This window comes from Balaenoptera borealis (assembly GCF_965194805.1).
Source record: "Balaenoptera borealis genome assembly, chromosome: 5".
In the NCBI taxonomy this organism is placed as follows: Eukaryota; Metazoa; Chordata; class Mammalia; order Artiodactyla; family Balaenopteridae; genus Balaenoptera; species Balaenoptera borealis.
Genome location: NC_138862.1, coordinates 71675880 through 71693702, shown reverse-complemented (window position 1 = coordinate 71693702; position 17823 = coordinate 71675880). Strand labels below are relative to the sequence as shown.

The window sequence follows — 17823 nt, the reverse complement described above, 5'->3', positions numbered from 1 at the left end:
AGTTGTGGCTCGTGGGCTCTAGAGCACAGGCTCAGTAGTTGTGGTGCATGGGCTTAGTTGCTCCACGGCATGTGGGATCTTCCCGGACCAGGGCTCGAACCCATGTCTCCTGCATTTGTAGGCAGATTCTTAACCACTGCACCAGCAGGGAAGTCCTGCTGTTCTTAATTATATTGTTCATTCAGCTTTCTTTTTCTTTTTTCTTTCTGATTTTTCTAGTCCATCTTTTCACTGAGGGTTCCAGCTTTATGCAGAAGATACTCAATTTACAGTGTCCTGATCTAAGATTCTGTCTCCTTTCCCCATGCAGCCCTTAAATCCCCTAACTCTAGATCTCAGAAATACATGCAAATCTTGTGAGAGCACTTACTTATTCTCTTAGTTTGCAACTCCTTCACTCCTGAGTGTCTCCCTCTCTTTCTTCTGTTCTCAGTTCAGCATTCAGACAACACTTATTACATATTATTTGTCATTTGCAGGTTTTGTAAAGGCTTATCTCTTCTGCCATATTGCTGGAAATGGAGCTGTACTACTTTTATAAACAAAAAAATCTTTACTTAAAAAATTGGGCTGTGCAGTCATGAAACTTTTGCTGCTGATACTGATTTTAGCAGAAGTGATGCAGGCTCTGACAAGATTTAATTGCCAAGAATCTATAATAGGTTTAGTAAGTTTGGCATGTAAATAGCTTCTGTCTGGTGACTCAAAGCCAGATGACAGAGCGTTGCTTTTATTTATGTTTTTAGGAAAATAAAATAAGCCTAATAATAATTGCATAGTGTATGTTTTCCAATCCAAACCTTATCTAGAGAAACCAAGTTTTGGAACTTTACTGAGGAGAGAGCAGGTATAGAATATGGAGTCTTACAAACAAATCTACTCATAATTCTGAATAAAGGAAGTCCCCTTTTAAAGTCTAAGCAGAGTCATTTTGGGTTAAATAAGAACCCAAGGACTTTCTAACACAGCTCTGCAGCTCAATCCATGCATTTGTCCATACCAGCTTAGAAGCGTGTCACCTGTAATTAGTTATTATTAATAAATAGTAGGTGAGTCACTTTCTTTTTAACAAATTAGAGCTGATTCATAGTCATTCTCACTCAAAAGTCTCAACTGTTTTCTTTTTAAAAAAATTTTACGGAAGTATAGTTGATTTATGATGTTGTATTAATTTCTGCTGTACAGCAAAGTGACTCAGTTATACATATATATATATATTCTTTTTCATATTCTTTTCCATTATGGTTTATCACAGGATATTGAATATCGTTCCCTTTACTACACAGTAGGACCTTGTTTATCCATTAAACTGCTTTCTTCAGAAGAGAAAGTGGTGAAATTGCAGTCACCTCCAGGAACAGCACTCAAACCTAAATTCTTCTCTAGGAGTTTGTCTCACTGTGAACTATATCCCTCCAACTAGTTGTGAGCACAGAGGTTAAAAAAATTTTTTTGAGAACAGCAAGGGACCTAATAAAAACCAAAAAGAGTAAGTTCCTAAGCGGGGGAAAGACTCACATTTTCTTGGTTTCTTCTTGGTTTAGAAGACTCATGGATCTTAAAGTTCAGGAGGATGGTATTCTCTCCTGGCTGACAGGGTTTGTCTGTAGCTAGTGTGAGTGCAGTCAAATATTTTAAATAAAATAGGTTGACATTTAAACATTTTGCCAGGCCAATAAATTGAAAAAAAATTAGGCATGATCAATTAAATTTACATCATGTTATGATGTGGTCAGGACTAGAGTATGTGTACTTACTCATTAGGTTTCTGCTAGATTGGGACAAATGTTAAAAATTAAAATTAAAATTAAAAAAGGAAGAAATTTAATTTGCTTTTAAAAAAATGCTATAATTCAGGTTGAAAGGGTTAACACTCTCTCCCATTATGGAGTTTAAAATAGTCTGGTCACTATTCTAGTCTAATGCTGCCTTCTTTCTCATAAGGAAGATGAGTTGTTAGATTCCTGAGATTTTTTTCTTAACAATTTGAAGCAGCCCTAATCAGGCTGCCTCATTCTGTGGGAATCCTGCTTCTCCATCCCTTAGCCTTTATTGTAGCATTTTTTAAAGCTTCCCTCCAGGCATGTCTAAACCTCCGACCTGGCACAAGTTTTATCGACCAGACCTAACCTGGGCTCATTTAGCCTCGGTACTGCCTGGCAACCCAGGAACGCACACACTTGGGACTGAGTCATTTCCTTCTGCACAGATACTGCTTATTCTCCACAGTGAAGGAACTTGTCTTCATCTTTTGTACCTGTCAGGGCGGTCTTAAGGGAAGGAGTATTTGGTGACTTTAGCAGGAAGACTGGCCATTTCAAATCAAATAAAAAATATTAAAATTTAATCTTATTCTAAATTCCTTGAAAAAAATTGATGATGCTTTTTCATTTCAAAAACACATTCACGTTATAGGATTTTTTAAAAATTAGTGTATGTAGTTGACAAATTTACTTTTGAGGCCCTGAATGTATATGTCAGAGGTCTCAACCACCTAGAGAAGCACTTTCTTCTAGATATTAACCTTATTAATGCTCTGAGTGTTTTGAATTTGACTAATCAGGAAAAATCTCCTCCTTCAATTAAGTATTTTGAAACTGGCTATTGTCATCACCTTGGAGAAAAGAGCTCTTTTCAAAGAAAGAGTAGTGTCTTAGCCTTGATGTTCATATTACTTAAGAGAATAACATCTCTTGATAAATGGAAAAGGTACTTCTATATAGAACCAAATACTGCAAATTTGTTTAAAACTGGATTCATTGTTGTACTCAATAACTACTGGAAAAAAATTAGTGTCAACATAAGGGTTGAATCAAAAAGAAGTTAGCTCTGCGGTTTTTTCAATAAAGTTTTTTGGAAGTTAAAGATAGTTTGGGGGGAAAAATCAGACAAGGTATCTGAACTAATGTAAAATATAAAATGAAGTTAGATTGTCATCAGTGAACTGCCACTATTATGCCTATCTCTTTATCACTGGGTCGAGACTTTTGTTGAGACCGTCTACAAAAAGGGCCACACAATGACTTTCATGGGCGCTAGGCACTTTTGTCTTCCTGGGCTTCTTCCTCTGATTAAAAAAAAAATTAAAAACTATACTTCATTACTGTGTTGGACTAATGCAATCAAGGCTGGATTCATTATTACATATTCATTATAATTACATTGATTTTTTTTCCTTCTGATTGTAAAAGAAATTAACATGAAAACAGTTTTATTGATCCTAAAAGTAGCTTGGGCCCCAGGCCCTGTGGCTCTATGCCTCACCTACTTGGGGGCTTGCTGGCAACTCTAAGGCAGTGGTGCCTTGAGAAGCAGCTTGCTGAGGTTTGTTAAAAGGGGGTCGGCCTGTTCTCCGGACCTCCCACATGGTTCTAAAAACCAACAGAATTCATGCTACTCCCATTTAAAAAGAAAAAGTAAGGTAGAAAGGGAAAGCTCTGGATTGTAGGTAGAGGGACCACCCACAAAGATGGTCCTCAGAGACAGTAAAATGAAATAAAAATAACTATATATCTGAATATAAGAGAGAGTCCAGGGCTTCCATGGTGGTGCAGTGGTTAAGAATCCGCCTGCCAATGCAGGGGAAATGGGTTCGATCCCTCGTCTGGGAAGATCCCACATGTCACGGAGCAACTAAGCCCGTGCGCCACAACTACTGAGCCTGCGCTCCAGAGCCACAACTACTGAAGCCCCGTGCCTAGAGCCCGTGCTCCGCAACAAGAGAAGCCACCGCAATGAGAAGCCCACACACCACAATGAGAAACCCACACACCGCAACGAAGAGTAGCACCCGCTTGCTGCATCTACAGAAAAGCCAGCGCGCAGCAATGAAGACCCAATGCAGCCAAAAAAAAAAAAAAGAGAGAGAGAGAGCATCCACCCCAAAAAACACCCACCATATTCCAGAGAAGAGGGAGTCCTCATAAATTCTCTTGTATTATTCGGTCTACTCCCAAATGCTTTGTACTGAATAAACAAAGTTGTTTAAGACAGTACAAGTAGTTGACATGTACTGTCAACAGTACATGTATCTAGTCGTGTCAGACATTCAAATACACAAGTTCATAATATTTCCCTTTCCTTGCTCTTCAAAGAAGGTCCTGATGAGTCAGCAAAATTCTTAGGTATTTCAGATGGGGTACGAGAGAGAAATGAAGGAGGAAAAGAAGATCAGAAGGTTATTACTGGGGGAGAAAACTGAAGGATTTTTAGAAATAGAATTAGGAGACAGGTGAGAATGAAAACTGAGAAATAAGCACTAGGTTAAGGAAAAGAAAAAGAGGCTATGAAAAAGGCAGAAGGCTACTCATCTCCTTTATCATGTTTGAGAAATGTTTATATAGGATATGCAAAAATTTGAATGTTTTTCATTGAATGAACAGTGTGTGTATTTTAATTAAAACACTGTTCTGAGACTGCAGCTCATGGATCTTGGCTTCTATATAAAACTTATATGGGGAAGGTAGGAGTATACTGAGCCAGTTTCAATTACCATACCCACAAAATTAATAGTAATGGAGAAAATGTTAGCACAAAGATATTCATTGAAATATTATTTATGACTAGGTGCCACAGTGTTGGTAGAAACCTTAGACATGGTTAAATAATTAATCCTGCAGTCATTTATTCTGAAGCCCTGTGATACAGAGTGATACATGTGCAAAATGATTGTGTTATAAATATTCCAGCTTCACAGAAGGAACCTCTCTTGTCTCATGAGTCCTTGTATCTTATATTAAAAGGCACTGCCCAAACAAGCACAGCTGGAACTCCAACTGCCACAAATGGACACTATCAGACAAGCAGTGCTACTAAGGAACTGTCCCCTTCTAGTATCAGCCACACACCTCTCCAAACATTGGAAACATCCACAGTAACAACCTCAACAAAGTCCACTGTATACCAAACAAAAGGCACATCACATTCTGTTACTAGCAGTTTTGCTACAGTCACTTTGGCAGTCTCAACAACACCTGGAGAGGAGGGAAGAACAAAAGCATCCTCTTCCAGATCCACTACTCAGGAAACATTAACATCTTCTCAGGACCACCAGGCTCAGAGCATGGAAACCACCAGGGAAACTCAAAGCAACACCATCACAGATGTGACCACATCAACCCCCTCATCATCCCCAAGTGGACACACTCTTACAGAAAGCACTCCCCAGGAGACAACCTCTTCAAGTGAAACAACCACTTCATCCCCAGCCAGTGTGAGCCACACACCTGCAACAACATCAGGAATGTTGACAACACCAACCTCGAGAGACAGAAATTTCTCCCCATCTAATGGAAGCAACACATCTCCTACAACTTCAGAGATGATGACATCACCAGCTTCAACAGACACTACTGTGGAAAACACAAGAGACACATCACCAGCTGTAACGAGAAATATCACTCCAGTGACCTCAACAGTCTCAATGACAACTGGACTAAAGAAACAATCAACCTTACTCTCTTCCACCACTTCTACTGAGGAAACATCAACATCTTCTCAGGACCACCAGACTCACAGCATGGAAACCACCAGAGAAACTCAAAGCACCACCAACACAGATGTAACCACATCAAACCCCTCATCATCCCCACGTGGACACACTCTTACAGCCGGCACTCCCCAGGAGACATCCTCTTCAGGTGAAACAACCACTTCATCCTCAGCCAGTGTGAGCCACACACCTGCGACAACATCAGAAATGATGACAACACCAACCTCGAGAGACAGAAATTTCTCCCCATCTAGTGGAAGCAACACATCTCCTACAACATCAGAGAAGATGACATCACCAACTTCAACAGATACTACTGTAGAGAACACAAGAGACACATCACCAACTGTAATGAGAAATATCACTCCAGTGACCTCAAGAGTCTCAATGACAACGGGACTAGAGGTACAATCAACCTTACCCTCTTCCACCACTTCTACTGAAGAAACATCAGCATCTTCTCAGGACCACCAGACTCACAGCATGGAAACCACCAGAGAAACTCAAAGCACCACCATCACAGATGTGACCACATCAACTCCCTCATCATCCCCAAGTGGACACACTCTTACAGGAGGCACTCCCCAGGAGACATCCTCTTCAGGTGAAACAACCACTTCATCCGCAGCCAGTGTGAGCCGCACACCTGCAACAACATCAGAAATGTTGACACCACCAACCTCAACAGAGAGAAATTTCTCCCCATCTAGTGGAAGCAACACATCTCCTACAACATCAGAGAGGATGACATCACCAGCTTCAACAGACACTACTGTAGAGAACACAAGAGACACATCACCAACTGTAACGAGAAATATCACTCCGGTGACCTCAACAGTCTCAATGACAACTGGACTAGAGGAACAATCAACCTTACTCTATTCCACCACTTCTACTGAAGAAACATCAGCATCTTCTCAGGACCACCAGACTCACAGCATGGAAACCACCAGAGAAACTCAAAGCACCAGCAACACAGATGTAACCACATCAACCCCCTCATCATCCCCAAGTGGACACACTCTTACAGAAAGCACTCCCCAGGAGACAACCTCTTCAGGTGAAACAACCACTTCATCCCCAGCCAGTGTGAGCCACACATCTGCAACAACATCAGGAATGTTGACAACACCAACCTCGAGAGACAGAAATTTCTCCCCATCTAATGGAAGCAACACATCTCCTACAACTTCAGAGATGATGACATCACCAGCTTCAACAGACACTACTGTGGAAAACACAAGAGACACATCACCAGCTGTAACGAGAAATATCACTCCAGTGACCTCAACAGTCTCAATGACAACTGGACTAGAGGAACAATCAACCTTACTCTCTTCCACCACTTCTACTGAGGAAACATCAACATCTTCTCAGGACCACCAGACTCACAGCATGGAAACCACCAGAGAAACTCAAAGCACCACCATCACAGATGTGACCACATCAACTCCCTCATCATCCCCAAGTGGACACACTCTTACAGGAGGCACTCCCCAGGAGACATCCTCTTCAGGTGAAACAACAGTTTCTTCCCCAGCCAGGGTGAGCCACACACCTGTGACAGTGTCAGAAATATTGACAGCACGAACCTCAACAGACAGAAATTTCTCCCCATCTAGTGGAAGCAACACATTTCCTACAACATCAGAGAGGATGACATCACCAACTTCAACAGATACTACTGTAGAGAACACAAGAGACACATCACCAACTGTAACAAGAAATATCACTCCAGTGACCTCAACAGTCTCAATGACAACGGGACTAGAGGTACAATCAACCTTACCCTCTTCCATCACTTCTACTGAAGAAACATCAGCATCTTCTCAGGACCACCAGACTCATAGCATGGAAACCACCAGAGAAACTCAAAGCACCACCATCACAGATGTGACCACATCAACCCCCTCATCATCCCCAAGTGGACACACTCTTACAGAAAGCACTCCCCAGGAGACAACCTCTTCAGGTGAAACAACCACTTCATCCCCAGCCAGTGTGAGCCACACATCTGCAACAACATCAGGAATGTTGACAACACCAACCTCGAGAGACAGAAATTTCTCCCCATCTAATGGAAGCAACACATCTCCTACAACTTCAGAGATGATGACATCACCAGCTTCAACAGACACTACTGTGGAAAACACAAGAGACACATCACCAGCTGTAACGAGAAATATCACTCCAGTGACCTCAACAGTCTCAATGACAACTGGACTAGAGGAACAATCAACCTTACTCTCTTCCACCACTTCTACTGAGGAAACATCAACATCTTCTCAGGACCACCAGACTCACAGCATGGAAACCACCAGAGAAACTCAAAGCACCACCAACACAGATGTGACCACATCAACCCCCTCATCATCCCCACGTGGACACACTCTTACAGCCGGCACTCCCCAGGGGACATCCTCTTCAGGTGAAACAACCACTTCATCCTCAGCCAGTGTGAGCCACACACCTGCGACAACATCAGAAATGTTGACAACACCAACCTCAACAGACAGCACTGTAGGAAACACAGGGAGCATATCACTTTCTGTAACTAGAAATTTTACTCTAGTCACTTCAGCAGTCTCAATGACAACTGAAATAGAGGGACTATCAACATTGCCCTCTTCCAGCATCTCTCCTCAGGAAACATCAGCATCTTCTCCGAACCATCAGACTCAGAGCACGGAGACCACCAGAGAATCCCAAACGAGGACCATCACAGCAATGATCACATTAAGTCCTTTATCCTCTCCAAGTCGACACACTCCTATGGAAGTCATTTCTGAGGAGACATTCACTTCTGGTAAAACAGGCACATCATCTCCTTCCAGTTCCAGCATTATATCTCTCAGAGCAACAGAATTTTTGACAGCACCAACCTCAACAGACACCACTGTAAGAAGCACAATAGACACATCACCTTCTGTAACTAGCAATTTTCCTCCATTCACTTCTAAAGTTTCTACAACATGGCAGTCAGTAGCACAATCAACTCCACTCTCTACCAGTTCTTCAACTCCAGAAACATCTACGGTTTTTCACACCCACCAGAGCAAAGGCACAGAGACCACGGGGTGGCCCTATACCAGAAGCGCAATCTCTACAGGTGTTTCTCATGAAACAATTACTCCAGGTAAAACAACAACAGTCACTTCCTCATCCTTCAGTGACAGCCACACAGCTCAGTCACAAAAAGAACCGTTGTCAACACCAGTAGCTGCCACTACATTAATCACAGAAAGATCATATACTTCCCCAGCTAGTACTTCTTGGGTTTCATCTAAGGTCTCAACAATAGGCGAACAGAAAGAGCCTACCACACACCGCTATCTGAGCACATCTGCTCAGCAAACAACAGTGGCGTTCTCCCAGCCTCATTGGACACAAGGGACAGAGACCACTGGAGGTACTCATGTCAGCAGCACAAGCTCCAATATGACTCAAACCACTGAAATAGTCACATCCACATCTCCTTCATCCATACTAAGTGGACACACATCTCAACAAACTGTGACAGCAGGCCCAACAAGGCAGTCAACACCACTCTCTGCCAGCATCTCTCCTCAAGAATCATCAGCTATTTCCCAAATAGGTCCCACTCAAGGCACACAGACTGCACAAGAGTCCCAAACGGTGAGTTTATTCTCCCCCGTGATGAACACAATCAAAACAGTCACATCTGCAACTTCTTCATTCAAACCAAGTGGACACTCGCTCTCAGAAAGTGTGCCTCAGGATACGTCCACCACAGGTGAAGTGACAACCTTCATCCCAGCACCCTCCAGGGAGAACCACACAACTCAGGCCACTACCACTACCACAGGACTGTGGACAGCACCAACCTACCCCGACACCACGCTGGGAACTTCAGGTGGCACATCATTTTCCATAACAAGCACCATTCCTCAGGCCACCTCTGTCATCTCAACCTCGGGAGGCCAAGGAGGACAATCAACATCCCCGGCTACCAGCGTCTCACTTGACACAACATCAGCCATTTCCCAAACCCATCAGACTCAAGGCACAGCGACCACTGGAGAACCACAAACCAGTACGTTGGCCTCCTTGGTGATGGACACCACCTTGGGGGGCACAGCTCCTGCTTTGTCATCCACGGCAAGCAGCCAAACAACTTCAGGAAGTGCTCCCCCAGAAACATCTACCTCAGGTAAGATCAAGAGTTTCTCACCAACTTCCTCCAGGGAAAGCCACCCAACTCTGTCAACGACCAAACTGTCCACTGCAACCAGTCCTGACACTACTCCAGGAACCACAGGACTGGGGTCCATTATTGTCTCCAGCACCGTTTCAACCATCATCTCTGAGGTCTCAACAACAGGGAGACCTACAGGACAGTCAAGCCCAGCTTCTCCCAGCACCTCTCCTCAGGAAACCTCAGCCATTTCCCAGATGGCTCAGACTCAAAGTACAGGAACCACCAAAGGATCTGAAACTGTCAGTTCAGTCTCCCAGGTGACTGAAACCTTCTCAGCAGTCACATCTCCACCTCCTTCATCCACATCAAATGTACACACATCTCCACAAACTGTTACCCATACACTGTCACCTTCAGGCACCAGCACAACCTTTATCTCAAACCCAGTCAGCGACAGCCACAGGACCCAAACAGCAATGCCAACCATGTCATCTGGGGTAACTGAAGGGACAGCTACAGCCACTTCTATCACCCTGAGTGATGTAGCCTCACGTTCTCCTTCCACAATTTTGTCCACAAGTGGAGAAGTTCTGACAACAACCCCAGGCTCATTCACCCATGAAAATATGACTGCTGGGGCCATTCCCCCTGTGGGTTCTGACAATAACTCCTTGACAAATACCACACAAGTCCCTACTTCCTTAGTGGGCGAGTCAAGCACACCCACGTCTGAGCATCTTGCAACTGTTCAGACAATAGCCTCTACTATGCATCCTATTACAAAGCCAACAGATATGGTTTCTACAGGTAATCATAACAGTGTAGCTGGATCCACACCAACTTCACCATTTCCACTGACAAGCTACCTTTCGATCAAGACCACTCCTGATACTTCTTCAGCATGTAAGTATTCTAAGAGTCCATTGCTTACTCCACAGCCATCCACAGACTATTCTTTCTCTGACTCTACTTCTGGTAATATGGGCACAGCTCAGACCATATCGAGTTTCTATACTTCAACCGGTAATTCTTCATTCTCTCAATCAGCCCCTGGCCCTGCAGTCACCTGGAGCTCCACCACCCTATTCACAGGTCACCCCACTCATCTGTCTGTTACCAGCACTTCTCCACCATCCACAGCATCCTTAAGCTCCTCCGTGAAGACTGAGACATCAGGTAGGTGGGGACTCCGGGGTCTTGGTCTCTTACAGTGGCCCCACTGGCTCAGCTCAGCCTCAAGGAGTGCTTGAGAGAGGAAGGTGAGTTAACACTGACAGGCTGGAGGTCAGGTCCACGAGAAGATGAAGTCAGGGGCGGGTATGGTGGGTGACAGGCTCATCATCCCTTCTACCCCAGGAGATAACTGCTTTTCTGCAGGGAGTGATTTGGGTGTGACCAGAAGACAGACAGGTTTCTAGCTGTCTCTCCCAGCTCCTAAAGTCTCTGACTCTCTTTAACTCTGCTATTTTCTCTGTAAAACCCACTCCAGTCTTCTTTCCCTGCCTGCCCAGGAACAATCGTAACCTCACAGAAGACAGACAGTGGGAGAAGCACAGCAACATCTCTACCCTTAACAACCTCCCAGACCCTTACCACGTCCACTGCTGGCACTTCCAGAGGCACCCACTCAACAGCTGCCCCAGTCCCTATCAAGCCCGAGAAAGGCGAGTGATTCCATAGAGCTGGAGCCTCTCCACCCTGGGAGGGAGAGGATGGAGTTAGATGTGGAGGTTGTAGCTGTGGCAGCTGGATTGGATCTACCAGCGAGGTCCCTCGTGGGTCATTGGGGGAACCAGTTCTGTGGATCTCTCCACTGCCCCACCTGGGCCATTGGAAGTCCAGCTGCTCTCCATACCCCCTTGATAGGGGTGGGTAACTGAGTGCTTAGTCTCAGCCTGCTTGCTCATAGACTGTTGTTTTGAATCAGAAGGGCCTTACAGGGACAATGCAAGAGCATCAGAGTTGGGTGCTGAGGGCTGGCTTTGCACACGGTGCTGGGCTAGGAGCTGGAGATACAGAAATGATCAAGGCGCTGTTTAGCAAGAGACAGAGCTGCTGCCTCAGTAGGTGCCATTAGAATAAGCCCAGGATATTAGGTGCGCACACTGGAAGGCCCGATGGAATGTCAGGGGTGGGGGTGGGGTCAAGGTGAAGAGGAGGCTTCCTGGAAAGAGTGAATAGGAGCTGGGGTAGCGGAAGTGCCCCAGGCAGGCAGGAGGGCCTGAACAGCTGCAATAAAGGCATGGACAGGAAAAGCAGTCCTAGTGTTGCAGGGGGAGGAGATCCGTAAAGAATTCGGGGTTACCAGAAGTGAGGGGAAGGGTGTTGAGAAGCAAGGCTGTCATGTGAGGGAATCTTGTAGAGAGGCACCAGGGAGGACGTGGCGTGATTTACATTTATGAACCGTTCCATGGTGGCTGGGGTGGGAGATGAATTTGCAGGAGGCCAGGAGATCAGTGTAGAGACTGCTGCGGTATTCCAAGCAACACCAGGTGAGGGCTGCCAGTATGGAAAGGAGGACGCCCATTTGAGAAACGTTTAGAACAAGGTTTCTCAAATTGGAGCCCAAGGACCTCCATGGGGGATCTGATGACAAATTCTATGGGGATTTTAAGTTTATCTAGAGAAATACCATCTTAGGGAACAAGTCTCATTCTGTGAAATGATCTTTCAATTACTCATCTTCACTACATTGGAGGAATTTTGTCTTTTCACCCTTAAAAGAATTTTGAGTACCATAACTGGTACAGAATAATTTGTTGGTATTCTGACAGCAGAATCTGTTTTTCTTCAAACTGGGGAAGGCTGAGCGTACCATTTCATCGGTAAAATGAGGAGATGGGTTGAATGCAAGTGGACAGAGGAGTCCTTGATGGTTCTCACTTAGGGGAACAGGGGACAAGGGTGGAGGAGCAGCTTGGGGACACTCTTGGGGGCCCCTACCAGCCCTGATGACATCAGGGCCTATGAGAACTTCCTGCTCCTCTTTGTACCGGCCCAGGCGTTTCCCTCTTCCCCTACGGGCTGCATGCCAGAGACCAGGAGTTTGTCAAGAGGACTGTGGACTTCACCTCGCCACTCTTCAAACCCCAGATTGGCTTCCCCCTCGGCTCCTCTCTCCGGGATTCCCTCTACGTGAGTCCCCGACTGCAGCCCAAAGGGCAGGATCCATGACCTGCATTCCATGGGCCTTACTTCTCCCTCCAAGCCTCAGAGACATCCCTGTGACCATGACCAACCATGACCATGACCGAGCAGGAGAATGGAAGCAACGCTCGTCAGGCACCTACTGTGTCCCTGCCGCTAGCTCAGTTTGCATGCACCGTCTTTAATGATAGGGCACCAGCTGAGGAAGACAGGGAGCTAGGCAAGGCCTCCCCACCCAGGTGGACAGAAGTGTTGTCACCTCAGTAGAGAGGTGCCGGGGCCCAGTAAGCTCTCCACCGTTTTCACGGGCCCTTTTATTGCATAGGAAGATCTGCTTGGGAAAATTGACTCTTTGATGCTGTTCACATTTTCTATAATTATTTCCTGGTTCCCTGGTCCAAGTATTGATACTTCATGTCTACCAGAGGAGAGCTGAATGGCAGTCGTGGCCCTCAGTGAGGGGGCTGAGTCAGGACACACTGTGAAAGGGTCTGCCACTGAAGCAGGACAAAACCTACCACCTTAGGAAGGTCTTAGGACGTGAGGAATGGCCTAAGGATGAAGAGTATCTGTGGGAGAACTATGTACAGGGCCTCTCCCAGCAGGCAGGGAGATGGATGAGACCTTCCAGAGGTTGTTGAAATCTCTGAAGTTCTACCCTCACGCATCCCAGGAGCTGACCCAAGGCTGGGATGCGCCCTCCCTGAATGCTAACCAGAAGAACCTTTGTGCTCAGTTCACAGATAATGGCCAGATCATTTTTCCGGAATCAGAGTACCAGATTTTCTCCTACCCCAACCCTCCCCTTAGAGGCTTTACAGCCTGGGATCCTGTGGCCCTGGTGGCTCCATTCTGGGACGATGCTGATTTCTCCAACAGCCGGGGAACCATATTTTACCAGGTGGGCCTTTCAAAGCTTAGCACTCAGGGTCCTGCAGCAGCCAAGGAGAGACAAAGGGCTGTGTGGAGGGCCTTGAAAGTGCTCCAGCTGTCAGAGCCCGGGCTCAGTGTGGGCAGGGACTGAAGCTTAAATATGAGGGCGGGAAGGAAGCAGACTAGGATACAACCACGGGAAGACTGCAGGCGACAGAGATGGGGTACAGCAATGCATGGTTTGATTTTAGAATGAGGTTGTAGGGGTCCATCCTAACGAGGCTGAATCAAGCAGGGACCCTGCGTGTGCTCCCGGGTGGGGTTTATGATTCCAATCAGTGGGAGCTACCAGCGCAATGAAAGCTACCGCAGGCGAATGTGGATCGTGCCCCTGCCACGGACAAGGCACTGTAGAAGGTCCAAAGGTGAAGAAATACGTGCCTGTCTTCAAGGAGCCTTCAGCTGGACATAGGGCGGTACAAATGGGCACAGGCGGTTGCACAGTCAGAGCCAGTTTATGCTAAGAGTTGCACAAGTTCAAGTCCAGAAGACTTGGGTTTCTGGGCCTCGACTCTCCACTCCACACACCCCAGGTTTCCCTGTGGCCCGAATTTGGATCTATCTTAAGGTCACAGGCACTAACTGTGAAAATGTAGGCCTGGGAGGGGGAAGGATGGGAGACACAGGTGGACTAAAGTGAGCAGAAAGTGGGGGGTCCCTCAGGAGTATTGAGCTGGGACCCTCATTTCCTTGTCCGTATCTGCCTTCTTTTCCTAGGAATACGAGACTCTCTATGATGAATACAACCTGCTAGTGAGGGAGGTGGAGTCTTGGATTAAAATGTTAACAAACACCCGGAAATACAAAGCCAGGTGGACGCTAAAGGTCACGTGGTTTCATGCCCCCGCCTATCCTGCCTGGGGGACCATCGGGGTGAGTGGAACAATGGGCACTTCCCTGTGAACCACCTGGAAGTCAGACATCCTAGAATCCTAGGCAGAGCCCACTCTTCTAAACTCCTCTCTGACTCAAGGACAGATGGCTGATTATAGCACTCCCCTCTCGGCCCACCTCCCCGCCTCCCCATCCCCCATCCCTCCACCTCCAATGCCCCCCCACCCCCGCCCTGTTTCCTGAGCACTTACCACGTGCCAGGTGTGCCTCAGGGCTTCGCTTACATGACATCACACCAGCCCAGAGCACTGGGTATTAGGAGTTGAAACATGGGACATGAAATTTCTGTTAGTCAGAAGTGGCTGCCTATTGGCAATTTTATATGGCTCAACCTAATATTATTATCCACGTATTAGAGATGAGGAGGATGCTGGCTGGAGAGGTTAAGCAACTTGCTCATGGTCACCCAGCTAGCAAATGACAAAGCCAGGCCTGGAACTGAGGTTTTTCCGACTCCGCACTCTGGCTCTCAACCGAAATGCATCCACTGGAAGGGGGCACACCACAGGCTCTCCTTAATCTTCTCTCTGGGGCCTCACCGCTCGGACAGTCACAAAGTTATTCCTCGTGTCTGGTCTAAAAAGTCACTCACTTCTTCATTGGCTCAACAAGTTCATTGCTTACCTACTTTGTACAAGCCCAGTGCTTGACACCCACCTTCAGAGAACCTCCAGTCTCACCTGCGTGGTCCTCCACGCTATTTAGGGTGAGGGGACGTTAGGACAATATCCTTAAATATCCCAGAGGAAGTTCCTCAGGCCTCTCCCAGCTCTCGAGTGTCTTGGCTAACCTCTCAGGTTGCTGAAGCTTTCTCATACAGACCCTCTTCTAACTGGATTCTAACCCAGAGTCCTTTACCTTCCCTCCCTGGAAAGAAGTCACAAAGAAGGCAAATCCACCATGGCAGGTGCTTTGACAGTTAGGGTGAAATCTCTGCATAATTCCAAACTTACTTATATTTTAAGCCCATGCCTTTGCTCTGGGTAGGCCAGGAAAAGGTGATGTGGGTGTCGGGTGGCGGGGCAGTGGGATGGGTGGTGGGACATCCCAGATCTCTCACAGGCATCCCTGTGTCTGTCTCCTGCCAACCCCCAGACCAGCACCTACCAGGCCATCCTTTCCACAGACGGGAGCAGGTCCTACGCCTTGTTTCTCTACCAAAGCGGCGGTATGCAGTGGGATGTGACCCGGCGCCCAGGCAACCCCGTCCTGATGGGCTTCTCCAGGTAGGACAGGGAGGGGCTGTCAGCACTGAGCAGATAACTGGAGCCCTGCAGAGCAGGGCTTGAGCTGCACACACACTCCATCCCCCCCAGGACAAGGCAGGATTCCTCCTTGCCAATGCTTCTGACTCACACGGACTCCAGTTCCCACTTCTTGCTGTTTCAGATTAAAAGATCCCTATTCACCCTGCCATTCTCTTCCCTACCCCAATCCCCGTGCACAGTGATAATAATTCCCAGAGTTTTGACTTCTAGGATTTCCACTGACATTAGCTGTCCTCTCTTGACTTCTCAAATAACATCACAATAAGAGCCAACATTTATTACACCAAGTACTTAATAGGCATTATTTCATTTGACTATCACAACAACCTCATGAAGGAGATACTATTTACTACCCATTCTGCAGGTAAGGAAACTGAGGTACAAATAGACAAGTCATTGCCCAGAGTCACAGAGCTGGGAAGTGGCAAAGCAGGAAGTTGAATCCAAAATAGAATGCTGAAATCTGCCTTCCTGACTTCTGATGGGCTGAGAATTAACCTCTCACCCAGGGGCACCAACAGCTTGTGTGGGGTTAGTGGCAAAGATGGAGAGCAGAGAGATGGATGGCGCGTGGATGCGGGCGTGGGTTCCCAAGGCTGGAGGTGGCTCATTCTCTGACACAACAGTTCTGAACCATGGTGTGTGTGCAATCAGTTGTGAAGGTCACATGTAATTTGTTACTGGTAATTGCTGCAAGGGTTTTTCTCCGAGAGTGTGTTCAGGATCGCCCCTATAATTACATTGCTTTCACTTGCTTTTTGATGTGCCCTGGAGGAGAAAGTAGCGGAATTATCCAACTTAGCTAGGAATTTCACACCTTTCTGAGTGCACCCATGGAAGGTGTCACGCCCATGTGCCTCATCTGTCCTGTGTCAAAGGGGAGAAAGGATCCGGAGTCGCTGCTCTGAGGCGTGCACCCAGAGAGGCTGCGGGTTCTGCTCCAGGGTTCCCTCCTTCCTGGAGCAGTGCTTAAACACCACCCCGGGGTGTGGGGAGAGGGGCGGAGCACCCATTGCCCGGGTCCTCCTAACTCAGAGACTGCTCCTAACCCTCACAACCAACCGTCCCCTACAGCGCCCCCTGCCAACCCCTAGTTGAAGGGAAACTAACAGGAAGGAGGCCTGAGCTGTTTCTTTCACACCCCTGTCTCAGGACCAGTTTCCTGCACTTCTCCATCTGATGTGGAATAAATTAGGGCCTCCTACCCCTGCCCCATCCGCCTCCTTCCCGCTCCTGCTTAGCGCTGGGAGTCAGTGATTCTGGCTGCCTGGCTGCCAAACTGACTGAATAGCTGACTGACCAGCTGATGACTAATGACTGGCCGGACCGAGTGGGTGACTGGCTGACTGACCGGCCGGATGAATGAGTAACTTGCCTACTGAGGGGAAAGAGTCTGTGTGTGACAGAGGCCAGAGATTCTTTCCTTTGCCTGCAGTGGAGACGGGTATTTCAAAAACAGCCCGTTGACATTCCAGCCAGTGTGGGAGAAGTATCGTCCAGACCAATTCCTGGATTCCAACTCAGGTAAAAGCGCCACCTTATCACACTGGAGGGACTCAAGTCCTCTTCTGTCTCGCACTCCGTGTGCCATGACAGTCCTAGAGGGGCAGCTCCCTTGTATCTCCACCGTCCCAAAGGGTGTTTCCAGCACAATCTGACCTCCCACAGGTGGAATCCAGACTTGGCATTGCCCAGGGAGCAGCGTACCTCCTGCACCCTCATGTAGTACAGAGTCTTCTCCCTGGAATGAGCCAAACCCAGGAGGGCTATGAGAGGGGGCCCAGATCCTGGAAGTGAGCACGGGGGTACAGCAGGAGGTGGGGGACATGAATGAGCAGTTAGGACAATTCTCCAACTGTCCTGTCCCAGAGCTGGAGTGAGAACCCAGATGAGATCCCTTAATGGATCTACCAAAAAGGAGTTCCAGGGGA

General features: G+C 47.0%; 1 protein-coding gene across 4 annotated transcripts in view; it reads left to right on the top strand.

The window, feature by feature from the left end:
• MUC4 (mucin 4, cell surface associated) overlaps nucleotides 1-17823 on the top strand; it is a 50395-nt gene that overhangs the window by 15059 nt on the left and 17513 nt on the right. The window contains exons 2-9 of one of the 4 annotated variants that reach the window (XM_082392250.1): nucleotides 4743-10553; nucleotides 10698-10826; nucleotides 11162-11314; nucleotides 12652-12785; nucleotides 13534-13698; nucleotides 14448-14603; nucleotides 15720-15850; nucleotides 17328-17416. In XM_082392250.1, coding sequence (XP_082248376.1) covers nucleotides 4743-10553; nucleotides 10698-10826; nucleotides 11162-11314; nucleotides 12652-12785; nucleotides 13534-13698; nucleotides 14448-14603; nucleotides 15720-15850; nucleotides 17328-17416 — 6768 coding nt within the window. The remainder of the gene's footprint in view (nucleotides 1-4742; nucleotides 10554-10697; nucleotides 10827-11161; nucleotides 11315-12651; nucleotides 12786-13533; nucleotides 13699-14447; nucleotides 14604-15719; nucleotides 15851-17327; nucleotides 17417-17823) is intronic. The other 3 variants (XM_082392252.1, XM_082392251.1, XM_082392253.1) reach the window with 3 other exon arrangements.